This window comes from Petromyzon marinus, chromosome 59 (assembly GCF_048934315.1).
Source record: "Petromyzon marinus isolate PM22_M1 ecotype Great Lakes invasive population chromosome 59, UKy_Petmar_22M1.pri1.0, whole genome shotgun sequence".
NCBI classification, from domain to species: domain Eukaryota; kingdom Metazoa; phylum Chordata; class Hyperoartia; order Petromyzontiformes; family Petromyzontidae; genus Petromyzon; species Petromyzon marinus.
Window position 1 is genome coordinate 2114579 of NC_133725.1, and position 24116 is coordinate 2138694.

At 54.9% G+C, this 24116-nt stretch overlaps 1 protein-coding gene across 4 annotated transcripts in view; it reads left to right on the top strand.

The window, feature by feature from the left end:
* Positions 1-24116, top strand: part of GARNL3 (GTPase activating Rap/RanGAP domain like 3) — a 196578-nt gene that overhangs the window by 39800 nt on the left and 132662 nt on the right. For all 4 annotated transcript variants that reach the window (XM_076052998.1, XM_076052999.1, XM_076052997.1 and 1 more), the window contains one exon: positions 12264-12338. In XM_076052998.1, the coding sequence (XP_075909113.1) occupies positions 12264-12338 (75 nt within the window). The remainder of the gene's footprint in view (positions 1-12263; positions 12339-24116) is intronic.

Here is a 24116-nt window from a genome sequence, read left to right on the forward strand (position 1 = left end):
ACTTGCCCACGAGTCTGTTAAGGCTATATGGGGGATCTTTGTCTTTGTGTGCATGGGGAGCGGTGGCGCAGCGGTAGCGCTACGCTGCGCTACGACCGAGTTCAATTCCCGCTCACGGTGGCCAACACCACGTGACGATAACCTACACCGGTCCTGGGCCTCCCCTAGGTCGACTCAGCCTCAAATGAGTACCTGGTGCGGTGTGTCGCAAACATCGCCACCGGGGAAACAAAGGCGGCCGGGCGTGGCGTTAACCCACCCATCCTTCGTGTGCCGTGCCGGCCTGCTGCTGCTGCTACTATTTCTGCTGCTACTGCTGCTACTGCTGATACAACAACTGCTGCTACTACTACTGCTGCTACTATTGCTACTACTGCTGATACAACAACTGCTGCTACTACTACTGCTGCTACTATTGCTATGACTGCTGATACTACAACTGCTGTTACTGCTGCTACTACTGCTGCTACTACTGCTACTGCTGCTACTACTGCTACTACTATTGCTACTACTGCTGCTACTGATGCTGCTACTACTGTTACTACCGCTACTGCCACTACTACTGCTGCTACTACTACTATTGCTACTGCTGTTGCTACTGCTGTTGCTACTACTGCTGCTACTACTGCTGTTACTGCTACCACTATTGCTGCTACTGCTGCTACTACTACTGCCGATACTACAACTACTGCTACTGATGCTGCTACTACTGCTACTGCCACTACTACTGCTGCTTCTACTACTGCTGCTACTATTGCTACTACTGTTGCTACTACTGTTGCTACTGCTGTTGATACTACTGCTGCTACTACTGCTGTTACTGCTGCTACTACTGCTGCTATTACTACTGCTGCTACTACTACTGCTGCTACTACTGTTGCTTCTAGTGCTGCCACTGCTGCTGCTACTACTGTTGCTACTACTGTTGCTACTGCTGTTGCTACTACTGCTGCTACTACTGCTGCTACTGCTACTACTGTTTCTACTACTGCTGCCACTACTGTTGCTACTGCTGCTGCTACTACTGCTGCTACTGCTGCTACTACTGCTGCTGCTACTGCTGCTACTACTACTGCTGCTACTATTGCTACTACTGCTGCTACTACTGCTACTACTGTTTCTACTACTGCTACTTCTGCAGCTACTACTGCTGCTACTGCTGCTACTACTACTGCTGCTACTACTGCTACTACTGCTGCTACTACTGCTGCTACTAGCTGCTACTACTGCTGCTACTACTGCTACTACTGTTTCTACTACTGCTACAACTGCTACTAATATTGTTGCTACTACTGCTGCTACTGTTGCTACTACTGCTGCTACTATTGCTACTACTGTTGCTACTACTGTTGCTACTCCTGTTGCTACTACTGCTGCTACTACTGCTGCTACTATTGCTACTACTGTTTCTACTACTGCTGCTGCTACTGCTACCACGCTCGCCGTTCAGAGCGCGCGCAATACATCCTGACAGCTTTCCCCTGTCACTGGGCTCTACCCCCCCCTCGCACCCCCCCCCCCCCCCCGCGTTAGCCCCCCCCCTCGTCCATCTCGTCACCGCCCTGATCATAAGACGAGAGAGTGGTGGTGGTGCTGGTGGTGCTGGTGGTGCTGGTGTTGGTTGTGGTGCTGGTGGTGGTGCTGGTTGTGGTGCTGGTGGTGGTGCTGATGGTGATATTGGTGGTGGTGGTGGTGCAGATGGTGGTGGTACTGGTACTGGTGGTGGTGCTGCTGGTGGTGGTACTGGTGGTGATGATGGCGGTGGTGGTGCTGGTGGTGGTGCTGGTGGTGCTGGTGCTGGTGGTAGTGCTGATAGTGGTGGTGATGATGGTGATGGCGGCGGTGGTGCTGGTGGTGATGATGGTGGTGGTGGTGATGATGATGATGGTGGTGCTGGTGGTGATGATGGTGGTGGTGGTGGTGATGATGATGGTGGTGCTGGTGGTGATGGTGGTGGTGCTGGTGGTGGTAGTGGTGCTGGTGGTGGTGGCGGTGCTGGTGGTGGTGGTGGCGGTGCTGGTGGTGGTGGTGCTGGTGGTGGTGCTGGTGGTGCTGGTTAGTTTAATTTCGCAAATGCGTTCTCGCCTTTGCCAGTTGCAAGCTGCGTGTGAGATTGATGGCCGTGGTCTAAGCGGTCTGGGGAGAGGGGAGGAAAGCCTTCTGCGATCTCTCGGATTGAATTGATTCTTCCTTGTCGCTGTTACCGGTTACCGGTTACGGTGAATGTCTAATTCAGCCGTTGCCAGCACCTTGCTCCTTACGTTGAGGAGACTGGGTTTCGTCACTGGGTCAGCCTGCAACGTCTCGACAGATATTCTCTCGTTCGCTCGCTCGTTCCACTCACTCACCCTCTCACCCACTCTCTCACTCACCCTCTCACCCACCACACACAAACCACCAGACTTCAGTCACAACAGCACACCCACTCACTCACCCACTCACTCACCCTCTCACTCACCCACTCACTCACCCTCTCACTCACCCTCTCACTCACCCACTCACTCACCCTCTCACTCACCCACTCACTCACCCACTCACCCTCTCACTCACCCACTCACTCACCCTCCCAATCACCCTCTCACTCACCCACTTACTCACCCACTCACTCACCCTCTCACTCACCCTCTCACTCACCCTCTCATTCACCCACTCACTCACCCTCTCACTCACTCTCTCACTCACCCTCTTACCCACCACACACTTAAACCACCGGACTTCAGATCACAACAGCACACCCACTAACTCACCCACTCACTCACCCTCTCACTCACTCACACTCACTCACCCACTCACCCACTCACTCACCCTCTCACTCACCCTCTCACTCACCCTCTCACTCACCCTCTCACTCACCCACTCACTCACCCTCTCACTCACCCTCTCACTCACCCACTCACTCACCTACTCACTCACCCTCTCACTCACCCTCTTACCCACCACACACTTAAACCACCGGGACTTCAGATCACAACAGCACACCCACTAACTCACCCACTCACTCACCCTCTCACTCACCCACTCACTCACCCACTCACCCACTCACTCACCCTCTCACTCACTCTCTCACTCACCCTCTTACCCACCACACACTTAAACCACCAGACTTCAGGTCACAACAGCACACCCACTCACTCACTCACCCACTCACCCACTCACTAACCCACTCACCCACTCACTCACCCTCTCACTCACCCTCTCACTCACCCTCCTCACTCACTCACTCACACACTCACCCTCTCACTCACCCTCTCACTCACCCACTCATTCACCCTCTCACTCACCCACTCACTCACTCATTCACTCACTCACTCACCCTCTCACTCACTCCCTCACTCACTCTCTCACTCACCCACTCACTCACTCACCCACTCACCCACTCACCCATTCATTCACCCTCTCACTCACCTACTCACTCACCCACTCACTCACCCACTCACTCACCCACTCACTCACTCTCTCACTCACCCTCTCACTCACCACACACTTAAACCACCAAACTTCAGGTCACAGCAGCACACCCACTCACTCACCCACTCACTCCCCCTCTCACTCACCCTTTCACTCACACTGTTACTCACCACACACTTAAACCACCATGGTAAAAACAACATCAACCAACACCAACACCCGCGCCATTCGCCACTAAGTGACAGTGACGTCTCCATGGCGCCTGTGCCAGGCTAGGTGCACTTTGAGGCCACTTGAAGTATCGAAGGCTCGCTGCTGGCAGAAGGTCTTGGGACAGACCCAGCAGGTGCCACGGATCATCTGACCGAGATGACCACTGGTAGATGCACCAGCAACTGTGCCCCCTACTGTGCCAGGCGAGGTGCATGAGGTCACGGGACAGACCCAGCAGGTGCCATGGGTTGGCTGACCGAGATGACCGGTAGATGCACCACCAGCTGTACCCCCTACTGTGCCAGGCTAGGTGTAGGAGGTCTCGGGACAGGCCCAGCAGGTGCCATGGGTTGGCTGACCGAGATGACCGGTAGATGCTCCTCTGCCCTCCATTGTTGCTGGACTGCGACTGCCTCCGACTGCCCAGTAGCAGCGTCCTTCATGAGCCTCCTCTAACAACATACACGCTAAGGCACTCATCCACTCGCTCATCCACTCGCTCATCCACTCACCCTCTCACACACTGAAACAAAGCCTTTACAGACTGTAGGGGCAAGTGCTGGTAGCGAGTAGCAAAAATTGAAGGCCGGCACGGCACACGGAGGGGGTTGGTGGCGAGCACCACGCCCGGCCGCCTTTGTCTCCCCAGTGACGATGTTTACACACCACACCAGGTACTCATTTGAGGCTGAGCCAACTTACAGACGTACAAAGACAAAGATCCCCCGTATAGCCTTAACACATTGTTGGGGCAAGTGCTGTTCGCGAGGCACACGCGCGCGCACACACACACACATTGTATCCACGCAAAATCACACGCGCACAAACGCACAGAGTCAGTGGTGTCGTCTTATGGATTAATAATAATAACAAAAACATCCGATCGTTCTTCAATGCGCATCCCATTCCCTGGCCAACGCAACGTGGACGTGCCGGGCAGGGCAGAGCAAAGTGTGGATGAAAAAATAAATGTAAATTCAAATAGCCATGGTTGGGGTTGGAAAGAGACACTGGCTTGCATCCCAAATGAGAATGTGTGGTTGCCTAGCAACCAAGTGCTCCGGTTGCCACGCAACGGTTGCTAAGGATGCTGCACGAGGGATGGGATGAGAGCAGAATACGCTTCACAGGACGGACTTCATAGATTTTTATTTTACAAGGGGCCCACCCCGCTAATCCCCCCCCTGCCCACACCCCCTCCGCCCCTCCGCCCCGCCCCTCCGCCCCCCCCCCGCCCAGCCCCCCCATTTAATTCCATGCACGAGAGTGGCCTGCCAAGCACGCAACACCACTATCCATAGACCCACACAGAGAGCCATAGACTCACACAGAGACCCATAGACCCACACAGAGACCCATAGACCCACACATAGACCCGTAGACCCATAGACTCACACCGAGACCCATAGACCCACACTGAGACCCATAGACTCGCACAGAGACCCATAGACTCACACAGAGATCCATAGACCCACACAGAGACACATAGACCCACACAGAGACCCATAGACCCACACAGAGACCCATAGACCCACACAGAGACCCATAGACCCACACAGAGACCCATAGACTCACACAGAGACCATAGGCCCACATAGAGACCCATAGACCCACACAGATACCCATAGACTAGCCCAGAGAGCTATAGACCCACACAGAGACCCATAGACCCACACAGAGACCTATAGATTCACACGGAGACCCATAGACTCACACAGAGACCCATAGACCCACACAGAGACCCATGGACCCACACAGAGACCCATCGACCCACACAGAGACCCATAGACCCACACAGAGATCCATAGACTCACACAGAGACCCAAAGACCCACACACACAACTCAGTCGCAAGTGGCACACATAGATACTATTACTAATTGCTCTCTCGCGAGCTCATTCAATTACTCGCTCGCTCACTCACTCAGTCCATCACTCGCTCATTCGCTCGCCCACTTGTTCGCTCAGTCACTCAGTCGCTCTCTCACTCAGTCACTCGCTCACTCAGTCATGCAGTCGATCACTCACTCAGTCGCTCGCTCCCTCGGTTGATCACTCAGCCACTCAGTCACTCGCTCACTCATTCACTCAGTCGCTCACTCACTCAGTCACTCGATCGCTCACTCACTCAGTCGCTCACTCACTCAGTCGCTCACTCAGTCACTCAGTCGATCACTCAGTCTATCACTCGCTCTATCGCTCGCTCACTCAGTCACTCGCTCCCTCACTCAGTCACTCGCTCGCTCACTCAGTCCATCACTTGCTCATCCGTTTGCCCACTTGTTCGCTCAGTCATTCGCTCGCTTGCTCACTCAGTCGATCACTCACTCAGTCGCTCACTCAATCGGTCGATGACTCACTCAGTCGCTCACTCGCTTGTTCGCTCGCCCACTTGTTCGCTGAGTCACTCACTCGATCACTCACTCAGTCACTCGCTCGCTCACTCAGTCACTCAGTTGATCACTCAGTCGATCACTCGCTCAGTCGCTCGCTCACTCACTCAGTCGATCACTCACTCAGTCACTCGCTCACTCAGTCACTCGCTCACTCAATTGATCAACCACAGTCTATCACTCGCTCAGTCGCTCGCTCATACACTCAGTCGATCACTCACTCAGGCACTCGCTCACTCAGTCACTCAGTCGATCATTCAGTCGATCACTCACTCAGTCACTCGCTCACTCAGTCACTCAGTCGATCACTCAGTCGATCACTCGCTTAGTCGCTCGGTCACTCACTCAGTCGCTCACTTACTCAGTCACTCGCTCACTCAATTGATCAACCACAGTCTATCACTCGCTCAGTCGGTCGCTCACTCACTCAGTCACTCGCTCACTCAGTCGATCACTAAATCGATCACTCGCTCAGTCACTCGCTCACTCAGTCACTCAGTCGATCACTCAGTCACTCGCTCACTCAGTCACTCAGTCGATCACTCAGTCACTCGCTCACTCAGTCACTCAGTCGCTCACTCGCTTGTTCGCTCAGTCACTCACTTCCTCACTCACTCAGTCGATCACTCACTCAGTCGCTCGCTCACTCGCTCGCTCCCTCGGTCGATCACTCGCTCGCTCGCTAACTCCCTCGTTCACTCAGTCGCTCGCTCGCTCACTCGGTCGATCACTCACTCAGTCACTCGCTCGCTCAGTCATGCAGTCGATCACTCAGTCACTCGCTCAACCACTCGCTCGCTCAGCCATTCAGTTGATCACTCAGTCGCTCGCTCAGTCACTCGCTCACTCAGTCGATCACTCAGTCGCTCGCTCGACCACTCGCTCCCTCAGCCATTCAGTCGATCACTCAGTCGCTCCTCGACCACTCGCTCGACCACTCGCTCGCTCACTTGTTCGCTCAGTCGCTCGCTCGCTCACTCGGTCGATCACTCACTCAGTCACTCGCTCGCTCAGTCATTCAGTCGATCACTCAGTCGATCACTCACTCAGTCACTCGCTCGCTCAGTCACTCAGTCGATCACTCAGTCGATCACTCAGTCACTCACTCAGTCACTCGCTCGCTCAGTCACTCAGTCGATCACTCAGTCGATCACTCAGTCACTCACTCACTCAGTCACTCGCTCGCTCAGTCACTCAGTCGCTCGCTCGACCACTCGCTCAGGCATGCTGCGCACGTTGCCCGCCGCTGTCTGCGCGGCGCGGTGGCTGCGCCTCCCTGTGCCGCGTCAACACAACCGGAGCGCACCACGTGCCACTGCGATGTCTCGGGGGATAGCGGAGAGGGGGGTTCAGTGGGTGGGGGGGGCAGTGGGTGTGTGAGGAGTGGGGGTTCAGGTTGTTGTCAGGATGCATAGCAACCCCGTTTGACCCTAGCAACCTCCAAACGAATGGGTTGGACCCCTGGGCATGGGTGTCCCTCGACGTCTTAACGGGCTCTTGTCTGTTTTTTGTATCTGTCAGGCGAATAATGCCTTGCTCTCTGGAGGGCCCTGGGTTCAAATCCTGGGCCTGGGGGTCTCGCTTCAGCGGGCGCTCGTATTGTGTGTGTCAAGCTGCAGTGGCTAGGAGATGTTAACTACCTCGCCTGGTGTACAGGAGGACGTGGGTTCAATCCCGACCCTGACGCCTGCTGCTGTATATTTGGAGTTTTCGTGTCTCTCTCTCTCATCATCATCACGGTGGCTAGGAGATGGTAACTACCTCGCCTGGTGTACAGGAGGACGTGGGTTCGATCTCTACCCTGACGCCTGCTGCTGTATATTTGGAGTTTGCGTGTCTCTCTCTCTCTCACCATCATCACGGTGGCTAGGAGATGTTAACTACCTCGCCTGGTGTACAGGAGGACGTGGGTTCGATCCCGACCCTGACGCCTGCTGCTGTATATTTGGAGTTTGCGTGTCTCTCTCTCTCATCATCATTAACATCACGCTAATCTTTCACATTAACATCACGCTAATTTCTCACAATAACATCACGCTAATTTCTCACATTAACATCATGCTAATTTCTCACATTAACATCATGCTAATTTCTCACATTAACATCACGCTAATCTCTCACACTAACAGCATGCTAATTTCTCACATTAACATCACGCTAATCTTTCACATTAACATCACGCTAATTTCTCACAATAACATCACGCTAATTTCTCACATTAACATCATGCTAATTTCTCACATTAACATCATGCTAATTTCTCACATTAACATCACGCTAATCTCTCACACTAACAGCATGCTAATTTCTCACATTAACATCACGCTAATCTTTCACATTAACATCACGCTAATTTCTCACATTAACATCACGCTAATCTTTTACATTAGCATCACGCTAATCTCTCACATTAACATCACGCTAATTTCTCACGTTAACATCACGCTAATTTCTCACATTAACATCACGCTAATCTTTAACATTAACATCATACTAATTTCTCACGTTAACATCACGCTAATTTCTCACATTAACATCATGCTAATCTCTCACATTAACAGCATGCTAATTTCTCACATTAACATCACGCTAATTTCTCACACTAACATCATGCTAATTTCTCACATTAACATCACGCTAATCTTTCACATTAACATCATGCTAATTTCTCACGATAACATCACGCTAATTTCTCACATTAACATCACGCTCATCTCTCACACTAACATCACGCTAATCTCTCACACTAACAGCATGCTCATTTCTCACATTAACATCACCCTGATCTCTCACATTAACATCATGCTAATTTCTCACATTAACATCACGCTAATATCTCACACTAACATCACGCTAATCTCTCACACTAACAGCATGCTAATTTCTCACATTAACATCACGCTAATCTCTCACACTAACAGCATGCTAATTTCTCACATTAACATCACGCTAATTTCTCACATTAACATCACGCTAATCTTTCACATTTACATCACGCTAATCTCTCACATTAACATCATGCTAATTTCTCACATTAACATCACGCTAATCTCTCACAATAACATCATTCTAATTTCTCACATTAACATCACGCTAATCTCTCACACTAACAGCATGCTAATTTCTCACATTAACATCACGTTAATCTTTAACATTAACATCATGCTAATTTCTCATATTAACATCACGCTAATTTCTCACATTAACATCATGCTAATCTCTCACATTAACATCATGCTAATTTCTCACATTAACATCACGCTAATCTTTCACATTAACATCATGCTAATTTCTCACATTAACATCACGCTAATTTCTCACATTAACATTATGCTAGTCTCTCCCATTAACATCATGCTAATTTCTCACATTAACATCACGCTAATCTTTCACATTAACATCATGCTAATTTCTCACAATAACATCACGCTAATTTCTCACAACATCACGCTAATTTCTCACATTAACATCATGCTAATTTCTCACGTTAACATCACGCTAATCTCTCACACTAACAGAATGCTAATTTCTCACATTAACATCACGCTAATCTTTCACATTAACATCATGCTAATTTCTCACAATAACATCACTAGCCCCGCCCACTTCTTTGTGACCCTTGGGCTACACCCATTTCAAACCTTTTAAAACAGTCTGCCTCAGCAGCAGACCAAGGCTTTTCCACCTAATGACGGGCGCTTGGTGTTGTCCCCGAAACGTCGTGATTTATTTTTTATTCCTACATGACTTTAACGAAAGAACCAAAGAGTATAGAAATAGCTTCGTGTAATCGTTTTAAACCAGTCACGGAAGCCTTCATTTTTTAACAAATATGGAGTGACTGTCCCACTCGTGTGTAAAGAGACGAGGATGTACTGCTGTATGGTGAACTTCGTTTGCGCCGTACATAGCCAACCGTGCTAATCGGAGGTGCGTGTTGAGTCTATGGGCAGTGTTGAGTCTATGGGCAGTGTTGAGTCTATTGGCAGTGTTGAGTCTATGGGCAGTGTTGAGTCTATGGGCAGTGTTAGACTATGGGTAGTGTTGAGTCTATGGGTAGTGTTGAGTCTATGGGTAGTGTTGAGTCTATGGGCAGTGTTGAGTCTATGGGCAGTGTTGAGTCTATTGGTAGTGTTGAGTCTATGGGCAGTGTTGAGTCTATTGGTAGTTTTAAATTTTGATTTAAAGCTTTCGTGACTGCAGTAATTCATATTCTTAGTTTTTTCGGTAAAGTCACGTTGCAAACCGACACACCTGATGATGACCGTTTGAGTTATGGTCGAAACGTCGTGAGAATTTTTTATTGTTTTATATATATTTTGTTATAACTCAAACGGTCATCATCAGGTGTGTCGGTTTGCAAACCGACACACCTGATGATGACCGTTTGAGTTATGGTCGAAACGTCGTGAGAATTTTTTATTGTTTTATATATATTTTGTTATTTTTGTTGTTTCTATTGGTAGTGTTGAGTCTATGGGCAGTGTTGAGTCTATGGGTAGTGTTAGACTATGGGCAGTGTTGAGTCTATGGGCAGTGTAAGACTATGGGCAGTGTTGAGACTATGGGCAGTGTTAGACTATGGGCGGTGTTGAGTCTATGGGCAGTGTTAGACTATGGGCAGTGTTAGACTATGGGCAGTGTTGAGTCTATGGGCAGTGTTGAGTCTATGGGCAGTGTTAGTCTATGGGCAGTGTTGAGTCTATGGGCAGTGTTGAGTCTATGGGCAGTGTTAGTCTATGGGCAGTGTTGAGTCTATGGGCAGTGTTAGTCTATGGGCAGTGTGTATGGATGTTGAACTCCTTTCGCATCACCGCACGTAGCCAACCGTGCTAATCTGAAAGTGCGGGCGGTGTTGGTGGGGAGGAGGGGGGACAACAAACTGAACACACAAAGCAGTTCTAAAGAAATGAGTTTCTTTTTTCAATCGAGATTTGATGTACGATGTCAAATGCAATTGCCGGGCCAAGTTATCGCACGGGGGGGGGGCAGGGCGATTGGAGGGGCGAGACTTGGGGGTGGGGGGGCCGAGTGGGGCTGAAGGGCGGGGGGAGCCAGGGGGAGGTGAGGGGCGGGGGGAGCGAGGGGGAGGTGAGGGGTGGAGGGGCGAGGCTGAGAGGTGGGGGCAGGGGTGCTGAGGGGTGGGGGGCGAGGGGGAAGTGAGGGGTGGGGGGGGGCAGGGAGCTGAGGGAAGGGGGGGCGAGGGGGAGGTGAGGGGTGGGGAGGCGAGGCTGAGAGGGGTGGGGGGGCCAGGGGGCTGAGGGGTGGGGGGGGCGAGGTGGGGGGGGAGGTAGGGGGCGAGGGGGATGGGTGGGGGGCGAGGCTGAGAGGTGGGGAGGTAGGGGGTCTGAGGGGTGAGGGGGATGAGGTGTGGCGAGGGGGGGGGGCTACGTTATCAATCGTACAACGCAATCGATTTACTGGGGCGGATTGTCGCTCTGGATATCACGGCAGGCTGGCGGGACCCCCAATGCATCATCGTCGCCGGGACGATTTACTAACGGGAAACCAAAACGCGTGTAGGCAGGCGAGCAGCCTCTGATGATGATGATGAAAATAACAATAATTAATATTAATAAAAAAAATCAAACCCCCGCGTAAGAAAAATAATGCCCGCTAATACCTTAATGGGATAATTAATGGCTCGCGTGATGGAATTGCGCTCGAGTCTCGTGATTTATGTCGGGCGCGCGTGTCCGAGGAGCGGTGGCGCAGCGGTTAGCGAAGTGCCGGTCACGGCCAACACCCAGTGACGATTATCTGGGCCGGTCCTGGGCCTCCCCTAGGTCGACTCAGCCTCAAACGAGTACCCGGTGCTGTGTGCAGTTAACGTCGCCACTGGGGAGACAAAGGCGGCCGGGCGTGGTTGCTGGCCACCCACCCCATCGTGTGCCACAGTGCCGGACTTCGTAGGTGCTGCTCGCTGACCGCACTTGCCCCAACAGTCTGTTACAGGCTACACGGGGGATCTTTGTCTTTGTATGGAGGCGGTGGCGCAGCGCTGATTAAGACGGAAGCAGGGGGAGTTCTTCATCGCCTGATGAAGCTGGTTGTTGTTGTTGTTGTTTTTGTTGTTGTTTTGTGTAAGCGTCGCTGTGGGCTTAACTCTGCGGCACGCAACAGCCCCGTGTAGCGCTGACCCCCCACCCACACTCTCTGCCCCCCTCCTCCCCCACACTCTGCCCCCCCCCACATACTCTGCCCCCCCACACACTGTGCCCCCCCCCGGCGTCCCCTCCCCCGTCCTCAGCTCATCTCCAGCGATGCGGACGGTGCCATACAGAGGGCGGGCCGCTTCAGAGTGGAGAACGGCTCCAGCAGTGACGTAAGGGAAAGCCTTCACACACATACACTCGTGCGGGCGGTTAGTCTACATGTCCTGTGACACCCCCCACAAACACATTCGTGCGGGCGGTGGTCCACATGTCTTGTGACCTCCACACACACAATCTCGTGCGGGCGGTGGTCCACATGTCCTATGACCCCACACACACACACTCGTGCGGGCGGTGGCCCACATGTCTTGTGACCTCCCCCACACAACAACAACAGCAACCGCCATTCGCCACTAAGTGGCGGTGACGTCACCACGACACTTGTGCCAGGCCATGTGCATCTTGAGGCCACGTGAAGTGTCGAACGCCCGCTGGCAGGAGGTCACGGGGCAGACCCAGGTGCCACGGGTCGACTGACGGAGATGACTGGCTGGTGCACCACCTGTGCCCCCTACTGTGCCAACCTGCTGTGCTTTAGCCACCCGGCGCTCCGCTTGTTGTTGTGAGGGTCGCTCCTCCGCCCTCCGTTGTTGTTGGAGGGCGACTGCGTCCAACTGCCCAGTAGCGTCCTTCACGAGCCTCCTCCACAGAGGCCGATCTTGACACCGCTGGTACCAGTCATCGGCAAGTCCACTCAGCTCCACGTCCTCCTGTACCACATCACTCCATCTCTTCTCTAGCCCGTGCCGCGCCCGTTTAGTCCCCTCGATCCGGCCGAACAAAAGCTGTTTCGGCATGCGGTGGCTGGGCATGCGGGCTACATTACCCAGCCAACGCAGCCTTACCTGCCGGAGGAGCTCACCGATGGGACCGTGCCCAGATCTTTCAAGGATTTGTGAGCTCCTCACACAATCCTGCCTGGTTAAACCCAGGATGGATCGTAGGCAGGCCAGCCTAAATGTTTCTAACCGGCGAAGATGTTCTATTAGGGGGGTCTACGTTTCGCAAGCGTAGAGAAGGGAGGGAATTACCGTAGCTGAGAAGACCTGAAGCTTAGTGTGGAGCGACAGACCAGGTAGCTTCCACACAGCGTTACGCAACCGATGAAAAGATATTGCCACTCGACTGATTCGGAGTGAGACCTCTGCTGTTAAACTGGAGCCGGTCATAAGCACGCTGCCCAGGTATGGGAAACTCTCCACTCTCTCCACAACTGCCCAATCACCGACTGGGAGTTGTGGGGGTGGAGTGTCCGATGGTACAAAATACCCAGGCAGGTGCTTAGTTTTGGTGAGGCTGATGGTAAAGCCCCACCTCTTAGTGGCACGCTCCAGTCTCAGCAGCAGCGTCTCCAACACCTCCTCTGAATGAGCAGCTATTACCAAATCATCGGAATACAAAACGTGGTAGAGCAATAGGGAGCCATCCCTTGACCGCACCCGGGCATCGATCAGCCTCCCATTATATCTGTACCATATGGAGATTCCCCCGGTACAGCTATTGAAGGCTTCATGAACTACGTGGTCAAAATAGATGTTAAATAATGTGGGAGCCAGAGGACATCCCTGTCGCACCCCAAGGTGTACAGGGAATGGCTCTGACGGCCACGTAGTTTTACCCGGGCCCGCTTACCATCATGAAGGTCCTTAATGATCGTGAGCAGAGGGTCAGGTACTCCAAAAGCACGAAGAACAACCCAGAGCCCAGGCCTACTGATGGTATAATAGGCCTTGACCAGGTCAATAAAGCAGAGATGTAGGTCTTGCTGGAATTCCCTACACCTCTGCTGTAGCAGACGGATAGAAAATATGGCATCTGTGCAGGACCGCCCTTGCCTGAAAACGCATTGGGGGTCTGCAAACCTCTCCTCAGCGTGCCTGGCAAGGCGATGTTGAATAATCCTTGCCAGGACTTTTCCCGGCACACTGAGGAGTGAGACGCCCCTGTAGTTGTTACAGTCTGTGCGGTACCCCTTCTTAAAGAGGGGGACCACCAGGGCATCCTTCCAATCCTGCGGAACCCGTCCAGTGGTCCAGACTGTTGTTATGATGTCATATAGGGCAGTCTGTGCACAAACACCACCCTCCCTCAGCATTTCGCTTGGGAGATCATCTCTGCCCGCTGCCTTTCCTGGTCTCAGACTCCGGATCGCCTTCAGTACTTCCTCAACAAATAGCACCTCAGCCAGCAACTCACAGGTTGGTGACTTCTTCCAATATTTGAGGCACCGCAGCCTCAGCAGGGTCATCCTCACTTTGTGCCACGATGTTTTCCTGGCTGAGGGATTTTCCCTCCCCCAGGACCTCATAGCAATGCTCATCAAATCTGCAAACCTGTTCCCGGGGGTCAGAGATTGGATCACCGTTTTTTCGCCTAATGATGGTAATAGGTGTGGCGCAGCAGGTTACTTTTTTGATGGAGTTAAATAGAGATTTGTGATCGCGGGCCACTGAGGCAGACTCCATCTCCTCAGGAACCCGCGACCACCACCCATCCTTGCAGCGCCTCACGGCTCTCCGAACCTCCGAGCGAAGGCTGCGGTAAGCCTCCTCATTCTCTGACGTGGGATTCTGTAGCCGATGACAGTGGGCCTGTCGCTTTTTCTCAACCATCCTGAACACCTCCTCTGTCAGCCAGGGTCTCTGGAGAGGTCTGCACCGCGTACACAAAGCAGCCATTGCAGCTGCATGACCCACAGTCCTAAACCTCGCCCATTTACCCTCGACATCAGGAGGAGTGGGGGACGATGCCAACCCCAGCCGCAAGTGATGATGAAATTCTCGCTTGCAACTTTCATCAGATAACTGAGACCAGGCCACTTTAGGTTGGAATGGGGTCCTGGGTGTACACCCACCACCGGAGTGGAAGAATGGCAGGCTCATCTTACAGATGACTAGTCGAAGGCCAGAGAGCAGATCAGCTCCACGGTAGGTCCTGGTGTCAAGGACATGGGCTCGCATCCGCTGGTCCGTCACTATGTAGTCCAGCAGATGTTCTTGCTTGGACCCAGCATGCATCCATGATGTTGTGTGGATGCGCCGATGCCGGAACAGCGTTTTGGTAATTACAAGCCCATGGGCTGCACAACAATCTAGCAGCCTACTACCGTTGTTATTAAGCTGATCTGGCCAATGCCCTCCAATCACTCCAGACCAGGTGCCAGCATCATGACCAACTCGGGCATTGAAGTCACCCAACATGATGACTCTATCCCGAGGTGCCACTTTAGCCAGCACCTGTGACAGGAGGTCATCTGCCTCATCGGCTTTGCCTGCATCACACACACACACACTCTCTCGTGCGGTGGTCCACGTGTCTTGTGACCTCCACCCCACACATTCGTGCGGGCGGTGGTCCACATGTCCTTTGACCTCCACCCCACACATTCGTGCGGGCGGTGGTCCACATGTCCTGTTAATCCCCACCCCCACCCCCCCCCCCCCCCCCCCACACACTCACACACTCGTGGGGACCGTGGTCCACATGTCTTGTGACCTCAACCCCCACACATTCGTGCGGGCGGTGGTCTACATGTCCTGTGACCCCCCCCCCCCCACACACACACACTCGTCCGGACGGTGGTCCACATGTCTTGTGACCTCCACGCCCACATATTCGTGTGGGCGGTGGTCCACATGTCCTGTTAATCCCGCCCCCACACACAATCACACACTCGTGCGGGCGGTGGTCCACATGTCTTGTGACCTCCACCCCCACACACTCGTGCGTGCGGTGGTCTACATGTCCTGTGACCACCCCCCCCCCCCCCCCACACACATTCACACTCTCGTGCGGGCGGTGGTCCACATGTCTTGTGACCTCCACCCCCCCCCCAACACACACACACTCACACACTCGTGCGTGCGGTGGTCCACATGTCTTGTGACCCCCCCCCCCGCACACACTCACACACTCGTGCGGACGGTGGTCCACATATCTTGTGACCTCCACCCCCACACATTCGTGTGGGCGGTGGTCTACATGTCTTGTGACCTCCACCCCCACACATTCGTGCGGTCGGTGGTCCACATGTCTTGTGACCTCCACCCCACACATTCGTGCGGGCGGTGGTCTACATGTCTTGTGACCTCCACCCCCAGACATTCGTGCGGGCGGTGGTCCACATGTCTTGTGACCTCCCCCCCACCACACACTCTCACACACTCATGCGGGCGCTTGTCCACATGTCTTGTGACCTCCACCCCCACACATTCGTGCAGGCGGTGGTCCACATGTCTTGTGACCTCCACACCCACACATTCGTTCGGGCGGTGGTTTACATGTCTTGTGACCTCCACCCCTACACATTCGTGCGGGCGGTGGTCTAAATGTCTTGTGACCTCCCCCCCCCACACACTCACACACTCGTGCGGGCTGTGGTCCACATGTCTTGTGACCTCCACCCCCACACATTCGTGCGGGCGGTGGTCTACATGTCTTGTGACCTCCACCCCCACACATTCGTGCGGGCGGTGGTCTACATGTCTTGTGACCTCCACCCCCACACATTCGTGCGGACTGTGGTCTACATGTCTTGTGACCTCCACCCCCACACATTCGTGCGGGCGGTGGTCTACATGTCCTGTGACCCCCCCCCCACCCCGCACACAACAACAACAACCGCCATTCGCCACTAAGTGGCGGTGACGTCACCACGACGCTTGTGCCAGGCTATGTGCACCCTGAGGCCACGTGAAGTGTCGAACGCCCGCTGGCAGGAGGTCACGGGGCAGACCCAGGTGCCACGGTTCGACTGACTGAGATGAATGGCTGATGCACCACCTGTGCCCCCTACTGTGCCAATCTGCTGTGCTTTAGCCACCCGGCGCTCCGCTCGTTGTTCTGAGCGTCGCTCCTCCGTCCTCCGTTGTTGTTGGAGGGCGAATGCCTCCAACTGCCCAGTAGCATCCTTCACGAGCCTCCTCCACAGAGGCCGATCTTGACACCGCTGGTACCAGTCATCGGCAAGTCCACTCAGCTCCACGTCCTCCTGTACCACATCACTCCATCTCTTCTCTAGCCCGTGCCGCGCCCGCTTAGCCCCCTCAATCCGGCCAAACAAAAGCTGTTTCGGCATGCGGTGGCTGGGCATGCGGGCTACATGACCCAGCCATCGCAGCCTTGCCTGCCGGAGGAGCTCACCGATGGGACCCTGCCCAGATATTTCAAGGATTTTTGAGCTCCTCACACAATCCAGTCTGGTTAAACCCAGGATGGATCGTAGGCAGGCCAGCCTAAATGTTTCTAACCGGCGAAGATGTTCCATTAGGGGGGTCCACGTTTCGCAAGCGTAGAGAAGGGAGGGAATGACCTTGGCCGAGAAGACCTGAAGCTTAGTGCGGAGCGACAGACCAGGTAGCTTCCACACAGCGTTACGCAACAGATGAAAAGATATTGCCGCTCGACTGATTCGGAGTGAGACCTCTGCTGTTAAACTGGAGCCAGTCATCTGCACACTGCCCAGGTATGGGAAACTCTCCACTCTCTCTACAACTGCCCCATCACCGATTGGGAGTTGTGGGGGTGGAGTGTCCGATGGTACAAAATACCCAGGCAGGTGCTTAATTTTGGTGGGGCTGCTGGTAAGGCCCCACCTCTTAGTGGCACGCTCGAATCTCAGCAGCAGCATCTCCAACTCCTCCTCTGACTGAGCAGCTATTACCAAATCATCAGCATACATAACGTGGTTGAGCAATAGGGAGCCATCCCTTGACCGCACCCGGGCATCGATTAGCCTCCCATTATATCTGTACCATATGGAGATTCCCCCGGCACAGCTATTGAAGGCTTCACGAACTACGTGGTCAAAATAGATGTTAAATAATGTGGGAGCCAGAGGACATCCCTTTCGCACCCCAAGGTGTACAGGGAATGGCTCTGACTCCCGGCCACGTAGTTTTACCCGGGCCCGCTCACCATCATGAAGGTCCTTAATGATCGTGAGCAGAGGGTCAGGTACTCCAAAAGCACGAAGAACGACCCAGAGCCCAGGCCTACTGATGGTATCATAGGCCTTGACCAGGTCAATAAAGCAGAGATGTAGGTCTTGTTGGAATTCCCTACACCTCTGCTGTAGCAGACGGACAGAAAATATGGCATCTGTGCAGGACCGCCCTTTCCTGAAACCGCATTGGGGCTCCGCAAGCCTCTCCTCAGCGTGCCTGGCAAGGCGATGCTGAATAATCCTTGCAGGACCTTTCCCGGCAAACTGAGGAGTGAGATGCCCTTGTAGTTGTTACAGTCTGTGCAGTCCCCCTTCTTAAAAAGGGGGACCACCAGGGCATCCTTCCAATCCTGCGGAACCCGTCCAGTGGTCCAGACTGTTGTTATGATGTCATATAGGGCAGTCTGTGCACAAACACCACCCTCCCTCAGCATTTCGTTTGGGAGATCATCTCTGCCCGCTGCCTTTCCTGGTCTAAGACTCCGGATCGCCTTCAGTACTTCCTCAACAGATGGCACCTCAGCCAGCCACTCACAGGGGGTGACTTCTTCCAATATTTGAGGCACTGCAGCCTCAGCAGGGTCATCCTCACCTTGTGCCACGATGTTTTCCTGGCTGTGGGATTTTCCCTCCCCCAGGACCTCACAGAAATGCTCAGCAAATCTGCGAACCTGTTCCTGGGGGTCGGAGATTGGATCACCGTTTTTTCCCCTAATGATGGTAATAGGTGTGGCGCTGCAGGTTACTTTTTTGATGGAGTTAAATAGAGATTTGTGATCACGGGCCACTGAGGCAGACTCCATCTCCTCAGCAACCCGCGACCACCACCCATCCTTGCAGCGCCTCACGGCTCTCCGAACCTCTGAGCGAAGGCTGCGGTCAGCCTCCTCATTCTCTGACGTGGGATTCTGTAGCCGATGACAGTGGGCCTGTCGCTTTTTCTCAACCATCCTGAACACCTCCTCTGTCAGCCAGGGTCTCTGGGGAGGTCTGGACCACGTACCCAAAGCAGCCATTGCAGCTGCATGAGTCACAGTCCTAAACCTCGCCCATTTACCCTCGACATCAGGAGGAGTCGGGGACGATGCCAATCCCAGCCGCAAGCGATGATGAAATTCTCGCTTGCAACTTTCATCAGATAACTGAGACCAGGCCACTTTATGTTGGAATGGGATCCTGGGTGTTCACCCACCACCGGAGTGGAAGAATGGCAGGCGCATCTTACAGATGACTAGTCGATGGTCAGAGGGCAGATCAGCTCCACGGTAGGTCCTGGTGTCAAGGACATGGGCTTGCATTCGCTGGTCCGTCACTATGTAGTCCAGCAGATGTTCTTGCTTGGACCCGGCATGCATCCATGATGTTGTGTGGATGCGCCGATGCCGGAACAGCGTGTTGGTAATTACAAGCCCATGGGTTCACATAAATCTAGCAGCCTCCTACCGTTGTTATTGAGCTGATCTGGCCCATGCCCTCCAATCACTCCAGACCAGGTGCCAGTATCATGACCAACTCGGGCATTGAAGTCACCCAACATGATGACTATCCCGAGGTGCCACTTTAGCCAGCACCTGTAACAGGAGGTCATAGAAGGCATCTGACTCATCGGCTTTGCCTGCATCCCTCCACGGATGTTCATCTTCGGTGGAGGCATAAGTAACCACGACCACCATTCCTCGCCTCCGGTTGATGGGAAGGTGCGCCCAAAGTAGCCTGGGGCTTACAGCTTCCCACACCTCACCGCCACGCTCCCACGCCCCCTTCATTCTTTTGGTCAAAAGAAGAGCCACACCCTGTTGTTTGGCAGTCTGCTGCCCCGAGAAGAGGACTGTCCACCCCTCATGGTGGCAGGAGCCAGAGCCGGTCCACCGGACCTCCTGAATGCCGCATAGATCCAGGCGGTACCGGTCCAGCTCCCGACAGAGGAGTGGCAGCCTCTCCTCTGCAGTGAGCGTTCGAACATTCCACGTGGCCACCCGTAGTGGCTTTTCGTTGTTTCTGGAGTAGCCCCGAGGGTAGGCATTCAATCTCCTGGCTCCGCCAATTGGGGTTTGGCCAGGAGACGTCATAGACGCCTGGCCCCCCGGGGCCTCCGGCACAAGCTTATTTGTTACATATTTCAGTTTAACTCGTGGTTTCGTGGTAATTAATTGAAGGTGGAGGGGTTACCAGCCCCTCGCACCCGTCCAGAGCCCCCGTTTAGCCCCTGTGGTGGACACATATGCCATGAGGGAAGGAGCCAATCAAAATTGGATCTCCCCCCACAGCACTGTCCACGACAGAGTTGCCCGTCCGGCACCGCGAGGAGGTGGTGGGTGTACACCCAGGACCCCCCACACACACACATTCAGACACTCGTTCGGGCGGTGGTCCACTTGTCTTGTGACCTCCATCCCCACGCATTCATGCGGGCGGTGGTCCACATGTCTTTTGACCCCCCCCCCCTCCCCCCGCACACACTCACACACTCGTGCCGGCGGTGGTCCACTTGTCTTGTGACCCCCCCCCCCCACACTCACACACTCGTGCAGGCAGTGGTCCACATGTCTTGTGACACCCCTCCCGCACACATTTACACACTCGTGCGGACGGTGGTCCACATGTCTTGTGACCTCCACCCCCACGCATTCGTGCGGGCGGTGGTCCACATGTCTTGTGACCCCCCCTACACACACACTCGTGCGGGCGGTGGTCCACATGTCTTGTGACCCCCCCCCCCCCCCACACACACTCACACACTCGTGAGGGCGGTGGTCCACATGTCTTGTGACCTCCCCCCCCCGCACACACTTACACACTCGTGCCGGCGGTGGTCCACATGTCTTGTGACCCCCCCTCTCCCCGCACACACTCACACACTCGTGCCGGCGGTGGTCCACTTGTCTTGTGACCCCCCCCCCCCCACACTCACACACTCGTGCAGGCGGTGGTCCACATGTCTTGTGACCCCCCTCCCCGCACACATTTACACACTCGTGCGGACGGTGGTCCATATGTCTTGTGACCTCCACCCCCACGCATTCGTGCGGGCGGTGGTCACATGTCTTGTGACCCCCCCCCCCCACACACACACACTCTCGTGCGGGCGGTGGTCCACATGTCTTGTGAACCCCCCCCCCACACACACACTCACACACTCGTGAGGGCGGTGGTCCACATGTCTTGTGACATCCCCCCCCCCCTGCACACACTTACACACTCGTGCGGGCTGTGGTCCACATGTCTTGTGACCCCCCCCCCCCCCCCCACACACTCTCACACACTCGTGCCGGCGGTGGTCCACATGTCTTGTGACTTCCACCCCAACACATTCGTGCGGGCGGTGGTCCACATGTCTTGTGACCCCCCCTCTCCCCGCACACACTCACACACTCGTGCGGGCGGTGGTCCACTTGTCTTGTGACCTCCACCCCCACACATTCGTGCGGGCGGTGGTCTCTATGTCTTGTGACTTCCACCCCCAGACATTCGTGCGGGCGGTGGTCCACATGTCTTGTGACTCCCCCCCCACACACACTCACACACTCGTGCGGGCGGTGGTCCACATGTCTTGTGACCCCCCCCCCCCCTGCACACACTTACACACTGGTGCGGGCGGTGATCCACATGACTTGTGACTCCCCCCCCCACACACACTTACACACTCGTGTGGGAGGTGGTCCATATGTCTTGTGACCCCCCCCCCCACACTCACACACGTGTGCGGGCGGTGGTCCCCATGTCTTGTGACCTCCACCCCCACACATTTGTGCGGGCGGTGGTCCACATGTCTTGTGACCTCCACCCCCACACATTCGTGCGGGCGGTGGTCTACATGTCTTGTGACCTTCACCCCCAGACATTCGTGCGGGCGGTGGTCCACATATCTTGTGACCTCCCCCCCCCCCCCCCCCGCACACACTTACACATTCGTGCGGGCGGTGGTCTACATGTCTTGAGACCTCCACCACCCACACACTCTCACACACTCGTGCAGGCGGTGGTCCACATGTCTTGTGACCTCCACCCCCACACATTCGTGCGGGCGGTGGTCTACATGTCTTGAGACCTCCACCCCCCACACACTCTCACACACTTGTGCGGGCGGTGGTCCACATGTCTTGTGACCTCCACCCCAACACATTCGTGCGGTCGGTGGTCCACATGTCTTGTGACCTGCACCCCCACACATTCAGGCGGGAGGTGGTCCACATGTCTTGTGACTCCCCCCCCCCCCCCCACACTCTCACACACACGTGCGGGCGGTGGTCTACATGTCTTGTGACCTCCACCTTCACGCATTCGTGCGGCGGTGGTCCACATGTCTTGTGACCTCCACCCCCCACACACTCTCACACACTCGTGCGGGCGGTGGTCCACGTGTCTTGTGACCTCCACCCCCACACTCACACATTCGTGCGGGCGGTGGTCCACATGTCTTGTGATCCCCCCACACACACACATTCAAACACTCGTGCGGGCGGTGGTCCACTTGTCTTGTGACCTCCACCCCCCACACACTCTCAGACACTCGTGCGGGCGGTGGTCCACTTGTCTTGTGACCTCCATCCCCACACATTCGTGCGGGCGGTGGTCCACATGTCTTGTGACCTCCACCCCCACGCATTCGTGCGGGCGGTGGTCCACATGACTTGTGACCTCCACCTCCACACATTCGTGCGGGCGGTGGTCTACATGTCTTGTGACCTCCACCTCCACACATTCGTGCGGGCGGTGGTCCACATGTTTTGTGACCCACCCCACACTCACACATTCGTGCAGGCGGTGGTCCACATGTCCTTTGACCCCCCCCCCCCCACACACACTCTCACACAACCGTGCGGGCGGTGGTCTACATGTCTTGTGACCTCCACCCCAACACATTCGTGCGAGCGGTGGTCCACATGTCTTGTGACCCTCCCCCCGCACACACTCACACACTCGTGCGGGCGGTGGTCCACATGACTTGTGACTTCCCCCCCACACACACTCACACACTCGTAAGGGCCGTAGTCCACATGTCTTGTGACCCCCCCTCCCCCCGCACACACTCACACACTCGTGCGGGCGGTGGTCCACAAGTCTTGTGACCTCCACCTCCACACATTTGTGCAGGCGGTGGTCTACATGTCTTGTGACCCCCCCCCCCGCACACACTTACACACTCGTGCGGGCGCTGGTCCCCATGTCTTGTGACCTCCACCTCCACGCATTCGTGCGAGCGGTGGTCCACATGTCTTGTGACCTCCACCCCCACACATTCGTGCGGGCCGTGGTCTACATGTCTTGTGACCTCCACCCTCACGCATTCGTGCGGCGGTGGTCCACATGTCTTGTGACCTCCCCCCCCCCCACACTCTCTCACACACTCGTGCGGGCGGTGGTCCACTTGTCTTGTGACCTCCATCCCCACGCATTCGTGCGGGCGGTGGTCTACATGTCTTGTGATCCCCCCCACACACACATTTACACACTCGTGCGGGCGGTGGTCCACATGTCTTGTGACCTCCACCCAACGCATTCGTGCGGGCGGTGGTCCACATGTCTTGTGACCCCCACCCCCCCCCCCCCCCCCCCCCACAGACACTCTCACACACTTAAGCGGGCGGTGGTCCACATGTCTTGTGACCTGCACCCCCACACATTCGTGCGGCGGTGGTCCACATGTCTTGTGACCTCCACCCCCCCACACTCTCACACACTCGTTCGGGCGGTGGTCCACTTGTCTTGTGACCTCCATCCCCACGCATTCGTGCGGGCGGTGGTCCACTTGCCTTGTGACCCCCCCCCCCACACTCACACTTTCGTGCGGGCGGTGGTCTACATGTCTTGTGATCCCCCACACACACACATTCAGACACTCGTGCGGGCGATGGTCCACATGTCTTGTGACCGCCCACCCCACCACACACTCACACACTCGTGCGGGCGGTGGTCCACTTGTCCTGTGACGTCCACCCCACGC